The sequence below is a fragment of the Seriola lalandi genome, unplaced genomic scaffold, assembly GCF_002814215.2.
Source record: "Seriola lalandi dorsalis isolate HSWRI2012SDOR001 ecotype SW California unplaced genomic scaffold, Sedor1 jcf7180002052274, whole genome shotgun sequence".
NCBI lineage: Eukaryota > Metazoa > Chordata > Actinopteri > Carangiformes > Carangidae > Seriola > Seriola lalandi.
In genome coordinates this window covers 3,049,446-3,068,080 of record NW_019522827.1, presented here as the reverse complement: position 1 = coordinate 3,068,080, position 18,635 = coordinate 3,049,446, and the positions used below count along the sequence as shown (strand labels likewise).

The window sequence follows — 18,635 nt, the reverse complement described above, 5'->3', positions numbered from 1 at the left end:
GAGAGACAGAAAGAGAACTGCCTTACTGAGTCAATTCAAAAGTCCCACTTGTTCTAGAAAGTGTTTCGTGATATCCCAGTTTGAATTCAGTAACATTTGATTAATCCTATACATTTTTTTCACACACATTTACAGCTTGTTTGTAAACAAGAGATTTTAGAAACACTGGTTTTTGCAGCACCTCATCTAAAGTGTGAATAAAATGTGATCACAATGGTGCACTGAGGAAGGCAAACCATGGGTCTGAGGACGAAGCAGAAACATATTTGAATATTTTGACAGTTACTGTAGCAGCAGTCAGAGCTCTACACACTTAAAAATGGTTGTCAAGATAGATTTTAAAGAAAATTATTCCAAGCAGAGGCAAGAAAATTCAATATGTGTGTGTTTTAAATAACTCCTGAAGTGAAGCTGAAATGGGCATTTGTGTCACAGAGAAAGGACATCATGAATCTCTTGACAGCTCAGGACCTGAGTGAAGAAGATGAGAGATGACCTATTTAAAACAGTATGTGATTGTGTGTGTGTGTGTGTGTGTGCGTGTGTGTGAGAGAGAGAGAGAGAGAGAGAGAGAGAGAGCTTCACAGGTGGGATTTTTTTTAAGTCCCCAAATGATTATAATATTAGCCACAGTTATCCTGCAGCAGATATTTTGTGCTGATATACAATCCCTTTGAATATAACTCACCCAGAGATTTGTTCTAAAAGTCTTACATAGCAGTAAAACCATTAGAAAACCAACCTTGATTGAACTTCATAAAAATAAAATCTACTATATTTATTGCTAGGAGTTCTTTGACACAGAGGGACCCACAACAAATTCAAAGTTAAAATAGACTGATATAAAAATAACTCCCCCATGCACTGTCAGGAAAACTCGTATGATTATGAAAATCTTGGAACATAGAAGACAAAGTGAAGTAAAACTTCTTTCAATGAGTTGATTTCCAAATGCTACAATATAATTTTAAACAATGTAAGTGTAAACAGATATAAGGACATTTTTAAGTGTTTATTAACGTCTTTGTTAACATTTCTTCTTTGAAGCATCTGTGTACAAACAGACACTTATTAAGCAGGCTGTTTTTTAAGTAGCTGTTTATTTTGGAGGAATAATAATAATATAGTTTATAAAAAATAACATAGTCTCGGACTCTTCACTCAAAGATGGGGTTATTATTCTGATTATGATGAGCGTGAAGCTCTCATCAACTAAACTTCAGCAGCACTTTAGTATAAGTCCATGAGCAGTATCCAAACATTTCATAAATGACTTATAATAAATCTGAATGTAGTTGTGAGCATATATAAGTGTTTGTTAATGCATTTATCAGCCATTATAACTCCTCCTGTGGACACCAACATTAGATTAGATGAATGAAGATATAGTAAAATACATTTGTAATAATATAGAATGTCCTCTTATACTGTACATTAATAAACACTTGAAATGTCCTTAAAGAATGGTCCATCTACCCTATAGTGTGTTATAAACCATTCATTAAATGTTTGTATACTGCTTATAAATGGTATATAGGAGAATTTAACATAGAGATGAAAGACTTTGCAGTAACTATGTTTACTTGTGTGAGTTAGTAGGAAAAAAGTAGCAATATACAAGCACTGCAAAATATCAATTTATTGTATGTGTTCAAAACTTATATGTAATATGATTTCTGAAATCTGGAACTGTTCTGTTCTATGTTTTTTTTTCTCCCCTTCAGGCACTTGTACATCTCCTTCTGTTGGTCCTGCAGGCAGCAGTAATAATAAGTGCTATTTTCAGCCAAGTGATTCATTCGTGTTTTCAGGGAAATAATAATCTTGGGTAATGAACCCAACATATTTCATTAGCTGCAGCTTGCTGGAGGAACTTCTGTTGTCATTATCGTTAATATGATAAAAAAAATAAAAAATCCATATATCTATCTGCAGATGCTTCATTTTGATTCAAAACATAGTGTATATTGAATGGAGATAAAGATTAAAAAACTTAAAATCAGAATCAAACCTTCGGGCTGGCTAAACCAACCTCTGGTCATCTTTCATAGATTTACATTTTTTACTCAGTTGCTTTGGTACATTTCTCCAATCATCCTCAACATTTGTAAAACAGTAAGAAGCATTTGTCAAAACAATTCAGTCACCTACAAAAGCCTGTAACGTGCTCAAAAACCTTAGTTTATCTCTCAAAAGCAAATATTTATGTTAATATAAACATACACACACATATATATATATATATATATATATATCATCAGTATAATATATTTTGATCAACATGACATAAGCAACGTTGGAAACAGGAGACATTTGTACATGATAATTATTATTATAATAATTCATTTGCATGAATGTGCCAAATCAATTGTTCAAATGAGTGACACACCAGTGACCAGATGATGTGGAAGTTTAACAAGTGGTTTTGAGAATTTCGATTCTGATCTGAGAAATGTACCAGACTGAGAAACACTGTCATGCTGCTCAGATGTCGGCTGGACTCCACATCTGCTAAGTGTCTCTGTAGCTCTGCTCTGTCATTTAGGAACAGGTTGGAAAAAAACATGGAAAAATGACTGGAAGAAGTCTTTAAAAGTGTCAGCTCCTTATGTAATTGCCATTTTTCTCCTTTTGGGTTTTTAAATGATCAGTCTAACCTGATTATAGGATTTAGGCCTGGCACACTGTGTCAATGGAAATAAAAATGACTAATCCAAAAAAAGGGGGAAAAAAAAGGGGGAAATCTTTGAGCTGATCTTGAGTTTGTTTCTAAGAGGTTTTGAGTCATTTAAATCCCTCAGATGGAAACTATGTTTGATCAAACAACCCAGTTCAGAATTAACCTCAGTTTAGATGGGTGGATTGAATTATGATTATGATTCAACATACAATCCCAAATTTTATATAATTTGATAAGATTAAATATCTCTGTAGAGGAACACTCAGCTTTACTATGTCACTGTTTACAGTTTAATATGTTTAATATTTTTATATATTTATATTCATAAAACACTTGCTCAAGGTCACCTCAACACTACACTGCTACAACTCAGTGTAAAAGAAATTACAAAGCTCATTCAAACTAAGCGTAAGTGTAAAAAACCCTAAATGATTCCACTGATTCCACTTTACATAATAATACAGACTGATACATAATTAATACAATTGGATGCATACACAATAAATAAATAATTCCTTGTTGTTGTTAAAGCCTGGGGGGAAATCAGCATCTAGATGATTCATCATCAGCGCATTAAACCGTCTCTTTGATCCATGTTTGTGGTTTGAGGCTAATTTGTTCAAAGTTTTACTGTAATATCTTATTTAGTCAACAGTGCAGAACAAAACAGACATAAGCCAACAGAGAAACTGCAGCAATAACACAACACGCTACGAGTGTAGTCGTTGGACAGCAAGCTCAGAGTGATCACACCTTATGTAATAATACATAATTAATACGACATAATGAAAGACACTTTATTTGCCATTGTAGGCACACAGCACAGTGATGTGTGGCAGCTCTCAGAGGCAGCAGCGTGAGGAGACAAGAGAAAACAAGATCAATAAACAAGATAAATATAAAGAGGCAGCGTCCTCTACCTATATATTATAAATAAAGGCGGGTGACAGTGCAAACAGTGCAGTATAAAAAGGTACAGCACAATGAATTGGATGGTTAAAAACAATACAGAGATATGTGTAAATATAGAAGTAGTGTCCTCTATCTGTAAATAATAAACTTATTCATGGCAGGTAAACTGTAACGGTGCATTAGGTACTTATCATTACATAACACTGCTTTTTTGTTGTCTTCTTGTTTGTGTTATTATATTTATATTTACCGTATATATTTGTTGTCTTGTGTATATTTGTTCAACCTGCTTATTTTATTTATTTTAATTGTCCTTTGTACGGCACATCAGCTCAAGCTGTGTTTAAATGTGCTATAGAAATAAAGTTGACTTGACTTGATACAGTGTAGTATGAAGGTTTCACATTACAGATGTGTTGTGTATTATATTTAATCTAATGTTGAAGTGGATTATTTGGTAATATTTGCAGTCTAGAGTCATCAACAGGTGGGAGAGAGGTGGGAGGGTGTGTGTGTGTGTAGGGTTGAGATGTTTAGGCCCTCACCCCCACACACAAAGTTGTCCACCGTTGGTTTTGGGCTAATTTACTCAAAGTCTTAATTTCTCAATCTTATTTAGTCAACAGTGCAGAATAAAACAGAGAAACAGGACCAGAAAATCGGTAGTAGTGGTAGTTCAAACTCTTGGAGCATGGTTTAACATTTAATATCTAAATCAGGTGAGTTTATTAACTTGACATAAGAAGGGTGTGTGGATATTTCACAAGAGAAGTTTTCAGACCAAACCAAACTTTTTTTTATCTGAATGCTAATTTCAAAAAAAGTGACAGAATTTTTTGATTTTCAAAAACAAAGGATGTGACCCTTCTTCTTCTTTTTTTCCCCCTTTTTTTTGTGGGGAAAAATGGCTTTTTGAACCATATTGCCAAAGGATGTTCATGATAATGAAAGCCAGCCTCCACAGTAAAAAAAAAAAAAAAAAGACAAACCTATGCTCTATAAATACACTTTAAAAGAATTTATTCTGCCGTTTTGATTCCCAGAAAGAGCGGCTACGTCAGTCTCGCTCTACTGTATTAATGGGACAGAGCTTTCAGGGGGAGGGACCTCCACTGACTTAAAGACAGTAGCTATAAAGGAGCTAAAGACAGGACTGCAGCCAGCACATTGAGACACACAGACGAAGACGCGGCAGACAGAGTGTGTGTGTATGTGTGTGTGTGTGTGTGTGAGCCCCCGGCTGTGTGGATAAATAAATAAAAGAAGAAACCCAGAGAAAGGCTTGGGTGTAACTGTGTGAACGAGAGGCTGAGCCCAGAGCAGAGGAGACAGGAGCACAGGGAAGGAGGAGGAGGGTGAGAAAGAGTCAAAGAGAGACAGAGGAGAGAGGAAAGAGAGGGAGAGAGAGATCAGAGCGTGGAACAGGTTCTTTCTGCAGCCCTCACACTCAGCCTCAGCAGACATGCCTAACTTTGCCGGCACCTGGAAGATGAAGAGGAGTGAGAATTTTGATGAACTTCTCAAAGCCCTGGGTAAGCCCTCTCCTCTCCTCTCCTCTTTTCTCCCTCTCCTCTCGCCCTTTCCATAGCCAGCCCTACATCCCTGCATGAGGTTGACTATCCATCATGTCCATATAGAAAAAGGCTTCTCTTGTTCTTTTGGGAATGGCATGCTTGACTTCCAACAACATCTTATTGTTCAGAAAAGCTCCCTGGGAAAAAGGAGGCAGAGATCTACAGGGAGAACCTACTGAAGGGAAATCCCTCGTCTTTACAGGAGATATGAAACACTGGATGCTGAATTCCAGCCTAAACAGACGTGGTATTGTTACATGAAGAGAGGAGGGGGGCACAACATTATTCATGTTAAGCATTTAAGTAGGGCATGCATTAGCAATGCCAGGGGAGGTCTCTGGAACCCAGTGTTGTTCTCTTGTGTCCCATCTTTTTTTTTTTTTCTTTTTCATTCTTTTTCACCCTTCTTGGTCTTAACTGATAATTGTGATGGTTTAGATTTGGACCAGTTTAACTGGGTCATTCAATTGTGTTGCAGCGTTTCGTCACGCCGGGACTGCTGAAACAGAGAGGGCACAGCAAAAAGGCTGGGTGTCTTTAGAATAATGTCGAAATCTTTAGGGAGAAGTCCCACTGAGAGTACAGCGAGCAGCTTCAACAACTCTCCGGGACGTGTCGACACCAAACTGGATTACAAAAACAACTTTTTTAGGCATGAATGGTTCTTATTTTAACACAAGCAGGGCAAATTAAGTTGAAAAGTGAACTGTTTTGTGCCGTGAAACAGTTGACAATTAACTTATTTGTGAGATCTCTGTAGCGCTTAACAGCAAATATAAGATTTCTGAAGGATCTAAGTGCAAATTTGGCTCCGACAGCCTCTGATTTAAAGATGTAACCTCTCTTTAAAAACCCTACCTGCCACAATTGGCTGAGCCATTTCATACTTGAAAGGTTTATAAGTAAAATATTACATTTTTCTATTCCCACATCTTGAGCCACACTGTTGCACTGAGTGACATATTTCCTCTTTATGATGAACCTTGGAGCTGTAGTTTACTTTGATCAATCCCCAATACACAGTCCTGCTGCTATAAATACCAAATGAATGTTAATCCGCTGCTGAAAATAGTCCCCAGAAAATGCATTGTTTGCTCTTGTCTGAGAGACATTTAAAATTACTAAAAACTAAAAACTACAGTACCCCAATGTTTTAGGAATTTTCTAAGGCTTTGGTAGGAACCAATGAACCCTGGTGTCAATGAGGATACTCTAATGGCCATCCAAAAAGACAATTATTTTGAAAACCAGTATAAGTTCATCACCCAAAAGCTCCTCATTTTTTCATTTTTTAATTAATTTTGAGTCAGATTCAACACCTCACCAACAGCCCTCCCATGTTTTGTGTTTAGGACAAGGTTCACCGGGCAACAGCTCTTCTGATTTTAGGGGAAATCAATCGCTAACACTGAGTTTAGCACCTCATCCGTTCATGAACACATTAACCACATCTGCCGGAGCAGATCACTCGTTCGCTCTTACATAAGGACCTGGTCAATTGAGAGCTGCATGGGATGGGCAACTAATGTGGATTCCAGTGCTGCAGAGCCGCCACTTTCCATCAACATCTTCATAATTATCTGTTGACGCTGAGGTTTCCCTACTGTAGGAGGGGATTGTTAACATCCAGGGTGCAGATAGGAACACGCTGAGTGAACAGAGCTGCACCAAGTGATCAGACTCACAGCTCGGTGACCGAGAGCAGGTATATGTGTCCGCATTTGATCAAAGAATGGAAAAATATGAATTGTGAGACAAATTGTAAGAGTCTGAGTTAATGGGGACTCTATCAGGATCTGCAGAAACCTGAGATGTTCGGTTTTTGGTATTAATAAAGTAGCCTTGCTCTACCTTCTCCTAGGTTTCTGTAAGATCATGCACTCAGTACTATTGTCTGTTTGTAGTAATGGTATACAATCATCTAAAAACCAAAGGCTTTTGTCCTTGACACTTATTCTGGACGTGGATGGAGAAAAAAATGCTTAATAATTAAAACATGAATGCAAATATCAACTCTTCAGACATGAGGGCCGAGCGCTTGGCCCGTTCGAGCTAATACATTTTTAATGCTATAAAAACACATGGCGTGATCCCTCAGCTCATGGGTGGGGTCCGGTGTAAGATGTCAAAGCAATATGTTTTTATTCCTGGGTGTTCACCTCTGAGGTTTTGGGATTAGGAAGAGCTTTCAAAACTGATCAGAGCTGATTTTTTTCTTTTCAAAATCCATGAAAACTTCTGAAAAGTTCTAGGCTTTTTATATATTCAGCTATTGGTAGAAGAGGGCAATGAAATATTAGTTCCAGGACCTTTGGCAGGAAATAAAGCCAGATGGCCTTGCAGAGTCGAGCAGGGCATGCCAAAGCGTTGGGCTGTGCCATACGCATGATCACCGCTCCTGCAGCCACCAGACAAAAGAAGAGCCAGCACTGATCTGCCCTGACATCCTCAAGAGATCTTTTTTTTTTCTGTCAGACATGGCTGAATAATCCTTAAGAGCCAGAAATTCCACAGATTTCTCCCCGTTTTGAGAAATAGTTGAGGTTTCTGTCAGAGCCACAGACCCATGATGTTTATACCCTGAAACCTCTACATTTCTATTATTCTTGGTTAAAATTTAAGCTCGTGGATGTCCATGCTTAAAAAACACCAATAGAAAGAGACACATAGCCAGGATGTGTCTCTGTATCTAAGGTCCTGTGTCTGATCGAATGTGGCATGAAGGCCTGGAGACGTCTCAGTCTGGGTGGGGTCGGGGGTAAAGCAGGACAGAAAGACAAGGGAACATACTGGAGGTTGTTTTTAGTGCAAATTTTAGAACCGACGAGACGAAAAGAAGTTATAAAAAGACTTGATCTCTCTCCTTTGTACATTTCCTCTCTGTAACTTTCTCTTTCATGTGTCCAGCAGAGATCAACCTTAAGCGTAAATCCTTTCTTCTGCAGCTGTCTCATGACTAAAGTTGATTTTATGGGGAATGAAACAGTCTATGACTCTTGTTGACCTCTGTCTGTGACCAATAAGAAGCAAAACAATGGCCTCTGGCACTCCTGTGATAATGTTGGAGCGTAACGAACACAAAACAGCCACGGCTTATTAGCTAACCGATTAAAACAGCCATGAAACAATTATTTCATAGAGTAAAATATCACAATACACATTACTGTAATTACTACAATAACAATTATGTCTGCTTGGATCATTTTCAACTAGAAACAAGTTTAAAACAATTAGCAAAGTGCCAAGAAAATCAGCATGTTGTAATTATGGAGTCATGGGTAACGATCAACAACCCTAAAACATCCCCAAGGACATAACACATTTATTTTCTTCTACGAGGCAGAGAAACATCCCACTAATTTCCACTAAATTAATCTCGTTAAAATGATGAAACTTCCTGTGTTCTACCTGCGCAGGGGTGAACGCCATGCTGAGGAAGGTGGCTGTGGCGGCGGCCTCCAACCCTCACGTGGAAATCCGTCAGGACGGTGAGCAGTTCTACATCAAAACGTCCACCAGCGTGCGCACCACCGAGATCAACTTCCACATCGGTGAACAGTTTGACGAGGAGACGGTGGACGGACGAAAGTGCAAGGTAGAGCTGCAGAAAAGTGAAAACATGGCACAGTCATAGTCAACAGCTGATATGAATTCTAGTGTAGCATGGAGGAACATGTCTGTGTGTTTGAGCTCTTCCATGCATACTTCACATTTTTTCTTTTTTGAAAGCAGACCATATAAAGTTTTAGCTCATCTTATTTATTGTCCTGTAGCAGCAGTGGTTTCAGTTTTTCTGTACAGTTTTAAAATCTATGAATAGACTATTAAAACTGAGTTCAGCAAATCATCACAGAAAATATCAAAGCTGCATTCATTTTGTTAAAATAATGTACCATTATTACGGCAGCATGATGGAGCCGCGTGTCCAAAGTCATGCAGGTTACAGTGCATTTACAGTGCAAGCAGGCACTAAATTACCTGCAGTTGTATTGATAGATTGGTGTGAAAGACTGGCGACCTGTCCAGCCGGTTGGCTCCTGCACTCCTGTGAGCCCAAGAGGATAAGCGATATGGTTAATGAATGAATGAATGTAAGAGGTGATTCAGTTGCTCTGTAAATAAATTCTGCTCTGCATTACTACATAGCAACAATACAAAAAATCTGTTCAAGCTTATTTTTCTTATTGTCTTAATTTAAAAGTGGCAGTGGTATGATAGTGAGCAGTAAAAGTCTCCAGCTAGAATCAAACCGGAAATATTCTGGTTTTATGGAATATGTCTTAACCACTGTGCCACCATGTTGCCCCACAATATGCAACTTTGAATCTTATGTTGAGCAGATTGAATGGAAACCAACGGCTGCTCAGAATCATACAAATATGTGAAGCACGACAGCTTTGCTTGCTAAATTGCTACTTGTGACTTTAAGTATATGTTAAGTACTTGTTAGGGTGTTACTTATTAAAGTGACAAAAAACTGAATCCACTGATTCCAATGCAAGATTTTAGGGTTAAGGCTCATTTATGCTCAACAACATACTGTACATATACGGATGGAGCTATCTGTTCGTACTCTGCGTTCATTTCGTCCGTGTTTGTGCGTGTTTTCCAAAAGCTCACTGATACAGAAAGAGCCGGGAATCATGGGTGGCAGTGCAGTTAGGGCGACACTTGACCACAGATTACGACAGAGAAATTTTAAAAATGCGGAACTGTTTTAGGAGAGGTTCTGCAACGTGTTTGTTAATGTGTCTGTTGTAGTCAGAAACGTTCAACTCTGAGCTGCCCTCTAGTGGATGTATTAACATCCATGCAAACGTAACTGAAGCGCTGAAGTACGTGGACAGTCGATTACAGAGTTTGAAATGGAGGAATCTGTCCGGATGTAAAGAGAGCGTACATTCTACATTTGCAACTGATTTGCAACAGCAAAGTCGCAAAAATGTTGAGACTGAAGATATTAGTAAAATGTTCACAGACAACTGACACTGACAACTTCATGTGTTTTCTGCCATAATATCAAATCCACCTGTTGTGACTACTGCATTATTAAACTGTCTCATAGTTATGTTGAGGTGCTCACAGCACTTTAAAAAGGTCAGGGAAAGATAGTGGTCTGATTTATTAGCACACAATCAACATCAGCAATGATTAACTTTATCAATATGAGAACAACTTAATAATATAGGCTATAAAAGTCATTTCAAGGAGAAGGTGGATATATGGATATTACACTTATTCTTGAAATGTTTTTCACGTGGAAACATCATGAAATATTCCACAATGTAGTCGTATTCTTTGACATGTTTTGAATAGAGACACACATTTGTCTCACCTCAGCATGTGGTTGATGAGGGTGATTAACACAGATTTATCCTAACACCTGCAGATATCTAATTTCATGTATCCTCTAAACTTTTCACATCATTTATATTCTCTCGACATCCTTTGTGTGTTTGTGAGTGTGTTCACGGTCTTCAGAGCTCTCTCCGTGCTTTTATTGTCGAGGCTTCAGTGAAAAATGAACACAGTCTCATCCATTGGTATCAGGCTCACGCCCGTGCAGCTGGATTAAGGGCATCTTGAGTTGGGATGATGAGAGTTTCTCTCTGAACCTGTCGGGGCCCTGGGGGGGGATTTCTCACATCTCCATACAAAGTCAGAGCTGCTACACAGGTTTGGAGAGTAGCCAGAGGCATACATTATATTCTTCTCATTTTTTATTTTTGGGGAAACGTTAAGGTCTTATAAATTCATTCAACTCATTTCAAATTCTGCTCTGCTCTCTCTGCTGAATCTGAATACATGTAAAAACAAGAACCAGTGAATATATTATATTAAATTAGGGCATTACCCTAAAAAATTATGTGTGGACTTTTACTTTAAAACAGGAAAATGTGTACAAACACTGAAACTGAAAAAAAACCCATCTGCTTTCTGTTGCATGTGATGAGAGTGAACTGGTTTCTTGGAGACGTCTCCTAATTTGATCTCACTGCGACATCAACTGTGTAATTAATATGTAGGTTGTTCAGTCAGATAAAGAGAATGAAGCAGCTCGATTATTGATATTAATGATGTGAAGATATATTCTGATAATTTTCCCACAGCGGAGCTCCACCTGTTTTTATGTCAAAACTTAAGAAACTCTCTTTGATTTATTCATTTTAGTCTTCTCTTCTACAATTTTGTTCCTTACTTCATAAAATTAATTTCTTATATTGATGTTGCATATACAGTATATTGTAACATTTTGTAAGTAAAGGTCTTGAGGGAAGAAGTAACATAAATCAATCATTGTTTTTCCCTCAAGACTCTCGGTTTTAAAGCTTTTCCACGTCATGTCTGTGCCGTTGACTCAGTTTATTGGAATAAGCTCTTAATTACCTCAACTATTTAATGCGCGGACACAATGCTGGGACACAACACCTAATGCTTAGACAAGATGTCATGGCAAAAACGCACTGCCGCTGACTCACTTCAGGTGATGAGACTCTTGCATTAACGGTCCAGAGGCTGACATCTGTTTATCGCCCTCTGCTAAGCAACCAGTGTCTGAGCTGGAGAGAAAGAGGCTCTTGTTTGGTGTCAGTGAGGACACAGCGGGTAAACAAGGTTAGGATATAATCCAGATGAGGGGGGAAGAAAACATACAAGGGGCAAAAAAAAAAGTAGTGCTTATTAACCAACACATTGTATTATTCTCTACTACCTTCTTGAGAAGGTACATATTATATATAATATACATATTCTCAGAAGGCAGACATTAAATTGAAGTCTGCTTAAGGAGGCTTTAACGTGTGAGATTTGATTTCATATCGTATGCCAAGAAGAGAAAATCATGATGCAGAGACCAGATTTTGGTCTCGGTGCAAAAAAAAAAAAAAAATCCCTGGAGAGAATGAAGTTTGAAATGAGTGAGCGCTCTGCTGCAGTACATCCCTCTGTATGTACACACTTTCCATACAGAACATGCGGCAGCAGCTGTTGCAGTGTGGCAGAGGAGCGTTGCATAACAGATCCGCAGGACTGGGAGCTGTTGACAGCCACGATGTAACTTGTCAAGTTTCTCTGACCACTGGATACATTTTAGGATTGTTCGTATTTTTTGAAAACACCACTTCTTTTTTTAAAAGAAAATACATCTTGGATCAAAGCTGTTCATAAGATCCTCCTCACTTTTTCAAATTAGCATTAATGTTGATTTGTACAATTGCAGGCTTTTATTAAAAAGTCTTATTTCCTTTGAAACTGAAGGTTTCTGATAAACCGGGTTCCACATTTTCATTCTGTCTATATTTTTCAATGAATAAACCCTGTCATTAACAAACTACAACATCCATTTAACATTATAAGACTGAAGCATTTTTTTTTTTGTAAATCCTTATTTTACAGCACAGTGTGTCTGATCTTTACAGGCCCGCAGGTCTGTAACTGTGTTGACCTTTAAAACTGCAGGTATATTCACATAAATGATCAAGTCATAGATGAAAAAGTAGCATTTTGTGTTTGCAAACTGATCATAATTTTAAAAAAAAGTATTGATAATTTACATTTACATTACTTACAGCACAAAGTTACAGGTTGTGATAACTAAAGTGATTGACCAGTTTCACCAGATATTTGTTTATTTTCCTAAATTGCCAGTTAAGGCATATTTTCTATTCTAATTTACATAGCAACAAGCATAATGGTGCAGAGAGACAACCATCCACCATGCTCTGCTGGAGCATCCTTTTTTCCTCAGCTGCAGGACTGCAGCTCTGTGAAAACAATAGACATTATGTTTTTCCACAGTGTTTTTTCTTCCAAAGGGGCTGCAGAGTTTCTGGTTCTATCTCATGTATCACTGCAACGGTGCCGTCCTGAAACATTCCTGGGCAGCACAGAGAAGTGATATTCATGCTTGTGGGAGAGAAATATTATGGAAAGGGAAAATGTGCATTTGAGTGCACGCACTGCATTAAGGCAACAAAATTCTGCCAACCGCTTTTTTGGAGATATGTGTTTTCTGAAAACCACAATGCCCATCTGGGTATGTGCAGTACAGTTTTCATCTGTATCTGATCTGTGTATTTTGTCTATATCATCTTTTAACATGCAAAATGTTCTATATTCACCAGCTAGAAAAGCTTATAAAAGCTTATAAATGCTGTTTAGTCTGCAGCTAAAATCTGAGATATTGATTTTTGTCTCTACCTGCTGTTTTATGGTTTGAACTCCATGTTGCAGTCGGGGGGAGCAGACATGACCTATTTCAGATCCTAGGAGACAGTGTGGCTCCTTCTGTCTGTGCCCTGGGGCATGCTGGGTACTGGGCAGGGCTGGATGGCTCTCAGTGTCGCCACATGAAGCCTCTCTGCTACGAGGCCGACAAGTCAAGATGTCATCACAAATTTGCCATGTCCGTTTCTCTGGGTTTGAGCTTCAGCATCACAGTATTCACCTGCAAAACAGGGTTTTGTTTACAACACAATGTGATCAGAGAGTGTGTCCTTCATTGCTTTGACCTTATACTCCAACACATTGAATTTGAAACAGGAAAAAGTGGCTTTGAGGTTAAAGTGTCTCTTGATTTGAGTTTCAGTGTGCTGTAGGACTACACCCCTTTCTCATTTTGGATTCTGCTGTGTCTCACTGCTGAGGACCAGATGAATACAGCACAACTGGCAGACAGCAGAACAAGCTGCAAACTACATTTACATATTGTAACTGTATAAAGTTTTTTTTTTTTTTTTACATACAAATTACAAATGACAAATTATCATTCATTTGGAGTCATGTTTCTGGCCACCTGATGAATGTAAGTCCAATATTCACTTTGATTAGATCTGTTTTGGTCTCCAAGGTTGATGAGAGCTGTGAGCCTTTAAATCCAACAGTAAAGTTGCCGGCTGGAAAAACCAAAACAATGAGCTGAACGACACTAAAATCCAACCAGTCCTCCGACCTGAACAACCACACAGGTCGCTTTTTTTCAACCCTCTGATACGACCCATCGGAGAGTCTCTTGAAATAGTGTCCCAATGGTGTCATGCATACCGCACCCCCATTGTCATGGTTACAGTAATAAACATGAAAACTGTCCCGAGAGCGGCGTACCTACCTCTGTCACCATGGTTATTATAATTATGGTCATGGCTTGGTTAGGTTTAGGAAAAGATCGTGATTTCGGTTAACACCTCAACATTAGATGATTTTTGCTGTCATGGTTACAAAAATAACAACATGGTTAACATGGATAATAGAAACAACATTAACTGCTACTTTCACAGGGGAATCAAACACCGCTCTCTGGGTCATGTTCCTGTGTTTCGTTGACCCATCCATCCACCCAAACCTCTTCCTGACGTGGACTTAGTCGTTCTTTATACTACGTCATCACACTTTTCCCCGCTAGATTTCACCTAACAACAAAACGTAACTATGGGTCATAATAGTCATAGAGCTCAGGGGGAACTGCAGAGTCTGGTGATAGTCGTCTGTGTTTTGTCTCAACAAGCTGCCATTGTTAAAGTACTCATAGTCACTTGACGAATTGTTTACATACAAAACGCTGTCCAATTCTTTTCCCTCAAACACCCTCATATAAAAGGTGAGAACTAGAACTTTAATGTCAGTCATTGTTTCTTTTCATATCCAATGTGCTGGGGTATAAAACCAACACAATTAGAAATATATCATTTTCTTTTTATATATTTTGTAGAAGAGGATATTGAGGCTTTGTCTCTCAGCAACAAGCACATTGTGCTCTTGTGTGGTAATCATGCAAGACTGGAGCTAAACCTACAGGAGGCAGCGCCCACTGACACTGGCACATGTGCCACGGGGAGGAGGTGAGGGTGCGGGGTGTTGGCGGATTCTCAGGTGGAGCGTCTGGCAGGAGAGGGCTAAGTGGGTTTTGGCTGAGGCCGGCTGCCCCCATGGTTAAAGGGATTACACGCTGATCTGTGCCTGGCGAAGAGCAGAGGGCTGATTAACGCCGCCACAAGGTTAAAAAGCTCCTGTTAATCTGTGTGAGTGCGGTGAGATTAGACAGCCTCCTCTCACTTCCAGGAGGAGAAAGTGATAAGGTGTTTCCTGTTAGTCACAGAGACGACAGAGAGGCAGACACCAGACAGGCTTTGGTGCAGAGTGGGAGTCATAATGAGGCGATTATGTACCTGCTCTGATGGATAGAACTGTTTATTAAGGTGGAAAAGCCTCCAAGACAAACATTAGCACAAGACTCTGTGCTATCTCGTGCAGCTGAGGTTGAATTATGCAGAAAAAATAACTTTATAAAAATAAAGTGAGGTGATGCTGCAATATTTCACCTGAATGCATACGCCTCATTTGCTTGGATGCAACAAAGCGAGTCACTTCTGGGCAGAAAGACTTATGGAGTCTTTTAACCCAGCTGGTTGCCATAGAGACACACTTGTAGTATCAGTCACCTGCCACGGGGCGACATGCAGAGGCACAGGGAAGCAGACAGGCAGAGTGAATAAGAAACAGAAACAAAAGACTAACCTGTGACATAAAACACAAATGTAATGTCCAGCGAAGAGTCTAACTGTACTGACAGACACAAGGACAAATATATACAGGTGATCCTTTAATGAAAAGATGAAGGTTATTCTTCCCTGTGAAGCTCGGCAGATTTGCAGAGATTTGGGGAGAACTGTGAGACGTATTTCTATTTTTTGACAGAGATTTACGGCCCCATTTGTGTCATGTCACTCAAGGCTAAAAAACCAGTGTCATTCTGTCCGCTCCTTGGACTGATTTATAAGTACCTTTCAAAATAATTTAACAGGTGCAACACATATCGTGTTTCATCACCCACAGTTTCAGTTGTGCAGGAAACTACAGTTTTAAAATTTTCAGCCCTGGCTGATTTCGAGTTCTGTTTGAAATGAATGTGACGTGACATATACTGACCACTGAGGGCAGCAAACTCGAGGCTACTCTGACACAAATGCAAGATAAAACTTCTGTAATTGTTTAAAGCATCTCTGATATTTTCAAATACATAAAAAAAACCGATTGCAATTAATTAAAATAAATAATTAAACATGTGGAATTTGTCTACAGGCAAGAATACAATTCAGTATATATGAAGACTTTCAGTAATAAATGATGGATATAGTACAATAGAAGTTCCTTCAAGTAAATTCCTCTCAACAAAATCAACAACTCAGAATGATTACCCTATAATAATAATAATAATAATAATGATAATAACTGTCTGTGATTTTGTCTCTATTTCCCCCTTCAGTGTGTGTATAATGACTTTGCTTTTTCCAGGAAACATCCTGTAGTAGCTCTACAGGAAATAATAGAGGTGTAAAATACAGCATTACTGAAAATATATAAAGAAAATACATTAATACATTAATTGACTACGCTAAAAGCAGTGTGTCTCATGTTTTTGGGCTTGTTATCATTAAAATAAAATAAAAAATGTGTAGGACTTGAATGTTTCTGACTTTAGCATCTCCAAATGGCAGCATCAGAAATTAAACTATGACAGACACAGGACCACAAACAGAATCATGTGCCATCTAAATAATTTGAACAAATTACCACAAGAAATATTTAGGGGCTTTAAGCTTCAGTTTGACAGTCAGAAAATCAAAGTATGGACAAAAAAGAGCAGTCTGGCTAAAGCCGACATGAAACAAATGTGAAACAACCATTAACCATGTGATGAGAGGAAACATTTCACATCTCACACAATCCTTATCTTTAATGGAGAAATTAGAAAATGACTGGAATGATCAACTAAGACCATAGTTTCTTATGAAAACCTGTCATTCAAGAAGTTTTGTACTGTCAGATTTTTTTGTCGCAGTTCATGTTAAGTGGTTATTAGAGAGTGTGCAGCCTAAGGCATTTCTTCACTGTCTTCACCACACCAAAACCTGATCTGATAAAGAGCTACTGTGCTTCAGATTTTGTGCCTTTAGGGTAAGGCGTAAGCTTCTGAGAGAGGGATACAAGAAATAAATTATGTGATCAAACTGTGGGAAGAGATGAACGCAAAGGTGGAAATGATTGTGTTATTTTAGGCTGTGAAAGAAACGTTGCAAATCCAACATAAAAACTTTAAACAAAGCAGGAAATGAAATGTTCTCCCACTTTTCGGCACACTATTTGTTTCTGACAAGCAATGAAAATGATTAAGTCTGTGAAAGACCAAACCAAAGCCAAAGACAGCAGATGCTCTGATAAGTAAAACACTACAGAAAAAAACAGGACACGGTAAAGCCTTGGAGTCACAGGGTAAATTTGTCTTGGTCTCAAATGTGTGTGCACAAACTCTTGTGTGTTATTTGGGAGAAAGACTATATGTGAGAATTTGTCTGTGAGTTAATGTGCATTAGAGAGAATGAGAGAAAATCCATCCAAGTCAGAGGCTGACCGATGCTAACGCTGAAATGGAGCCGTAGCTAATTGACCCTCTGGGTTCTGGCTTTATAAAAAAAAATCCGAAGGAGAGTTGTAGAAAGCTGCAGAAAAGCCCTGCTGTTCTTCTTGGCAAAGTCTGCGGACGGCAGCCTGCAGGGATCCACGATGGCTTTCCTTACCTTTGATATGGTGATTAACATTTGCCAAACTAAGGCTGCTGCTTCATCCAAAAACTGGGTAGTGGCGCTTTTTAAAATACAAAATTATGCAAATGATCAAACTAATTGTCTATGAAATGCGCAACCGTGCAAGAAAATACTGGGAAAACATTATGGGGTTTTATAGTGGGTCTGTCCAGAGTTTTATTTTGATGGATGTAAATGTCGTGCTTGAGTCGGATGAAACAATGGCAGCTTTGATCAGCCCCCAGGCTTTGGAGCAGGGGTCATGAGCTTGAGGTGATGCGTTGAAAAGGAAAATGCATTTGGCTTTATTGACAGGAAAAACACTTTTCAGCTGTGTGGGGGAGTCAGAGCAGCAACATGAAGCCAACACTGAAGAGAAAATGTAAGGAGCAAGCTAATAATTGGATTAAAGACTCAATAAGAAAACCTGTAGCTCTAAAACAGCCATTAAAACAATAGTCTGACATTATGGAAAATGCACTTTCTTGAGTTAATTATGACAAAACTCTGTTAGCTACATGAAGCTACAGCCTACAGTTAGCTTAAGTTAATTAGCGAGCTTTACCTTTAACAGATAGACATGAGAGTGGTATCAATCTTCTCATCTTACTCTTAGCAACAAAGTGAATAAGCGTATTACCCAAACTGCACTGTAGCAGAGCAGCCTGTGTGACAGTGGACAGTTGAGGTAATGAAACATGAGGGCAGTTAATGGACCCCAAGCTGACCAAAATGACAAATCCTCTCCACTAGCAAGAATTAGCGCCACAGGGTCACCTTGGTCCTGATCTTTTATGAACCCTTAACTCTGATAGGCAATTTGAGTCACTTACTTCAGGAGAAATTAGTGCTGAAGTCAGAGTCTGACTAATCCTGTTGAAGTCATTTGAA

At 38.7% G+C, this 18,635-nt stretch overlaps 1 protein-coding gene across 1 annotated transcript in view; it reads left to right on the top strand.

The window, feature by feature from the left end:
- The first annotated feature begins 4,747 nt into the window (after positions 1-4,747).
- Positions 4,748-18,635, top strand: part of crabp1a (cellular retinoic acid binding protein 1a) — a 20,158-nt gene continuing 6,270 nt past the window's right edge. Inside the window, exons 1-2 of the mRNA XM_023400255.2 lie at positions 4,748-5,124; positions 8,583-8,761. Of these exons, the coding sequence (XP_023256023.1) occupies positions 5,055-5,124; positions 8,583-8,761 (249 nt within the window). The 5' untranslated portion in view covers positions 4,748-5,054. The remainder of the gene's footprint in view (positions 5,125-8,582; positions 8,762-18,635) is intronic.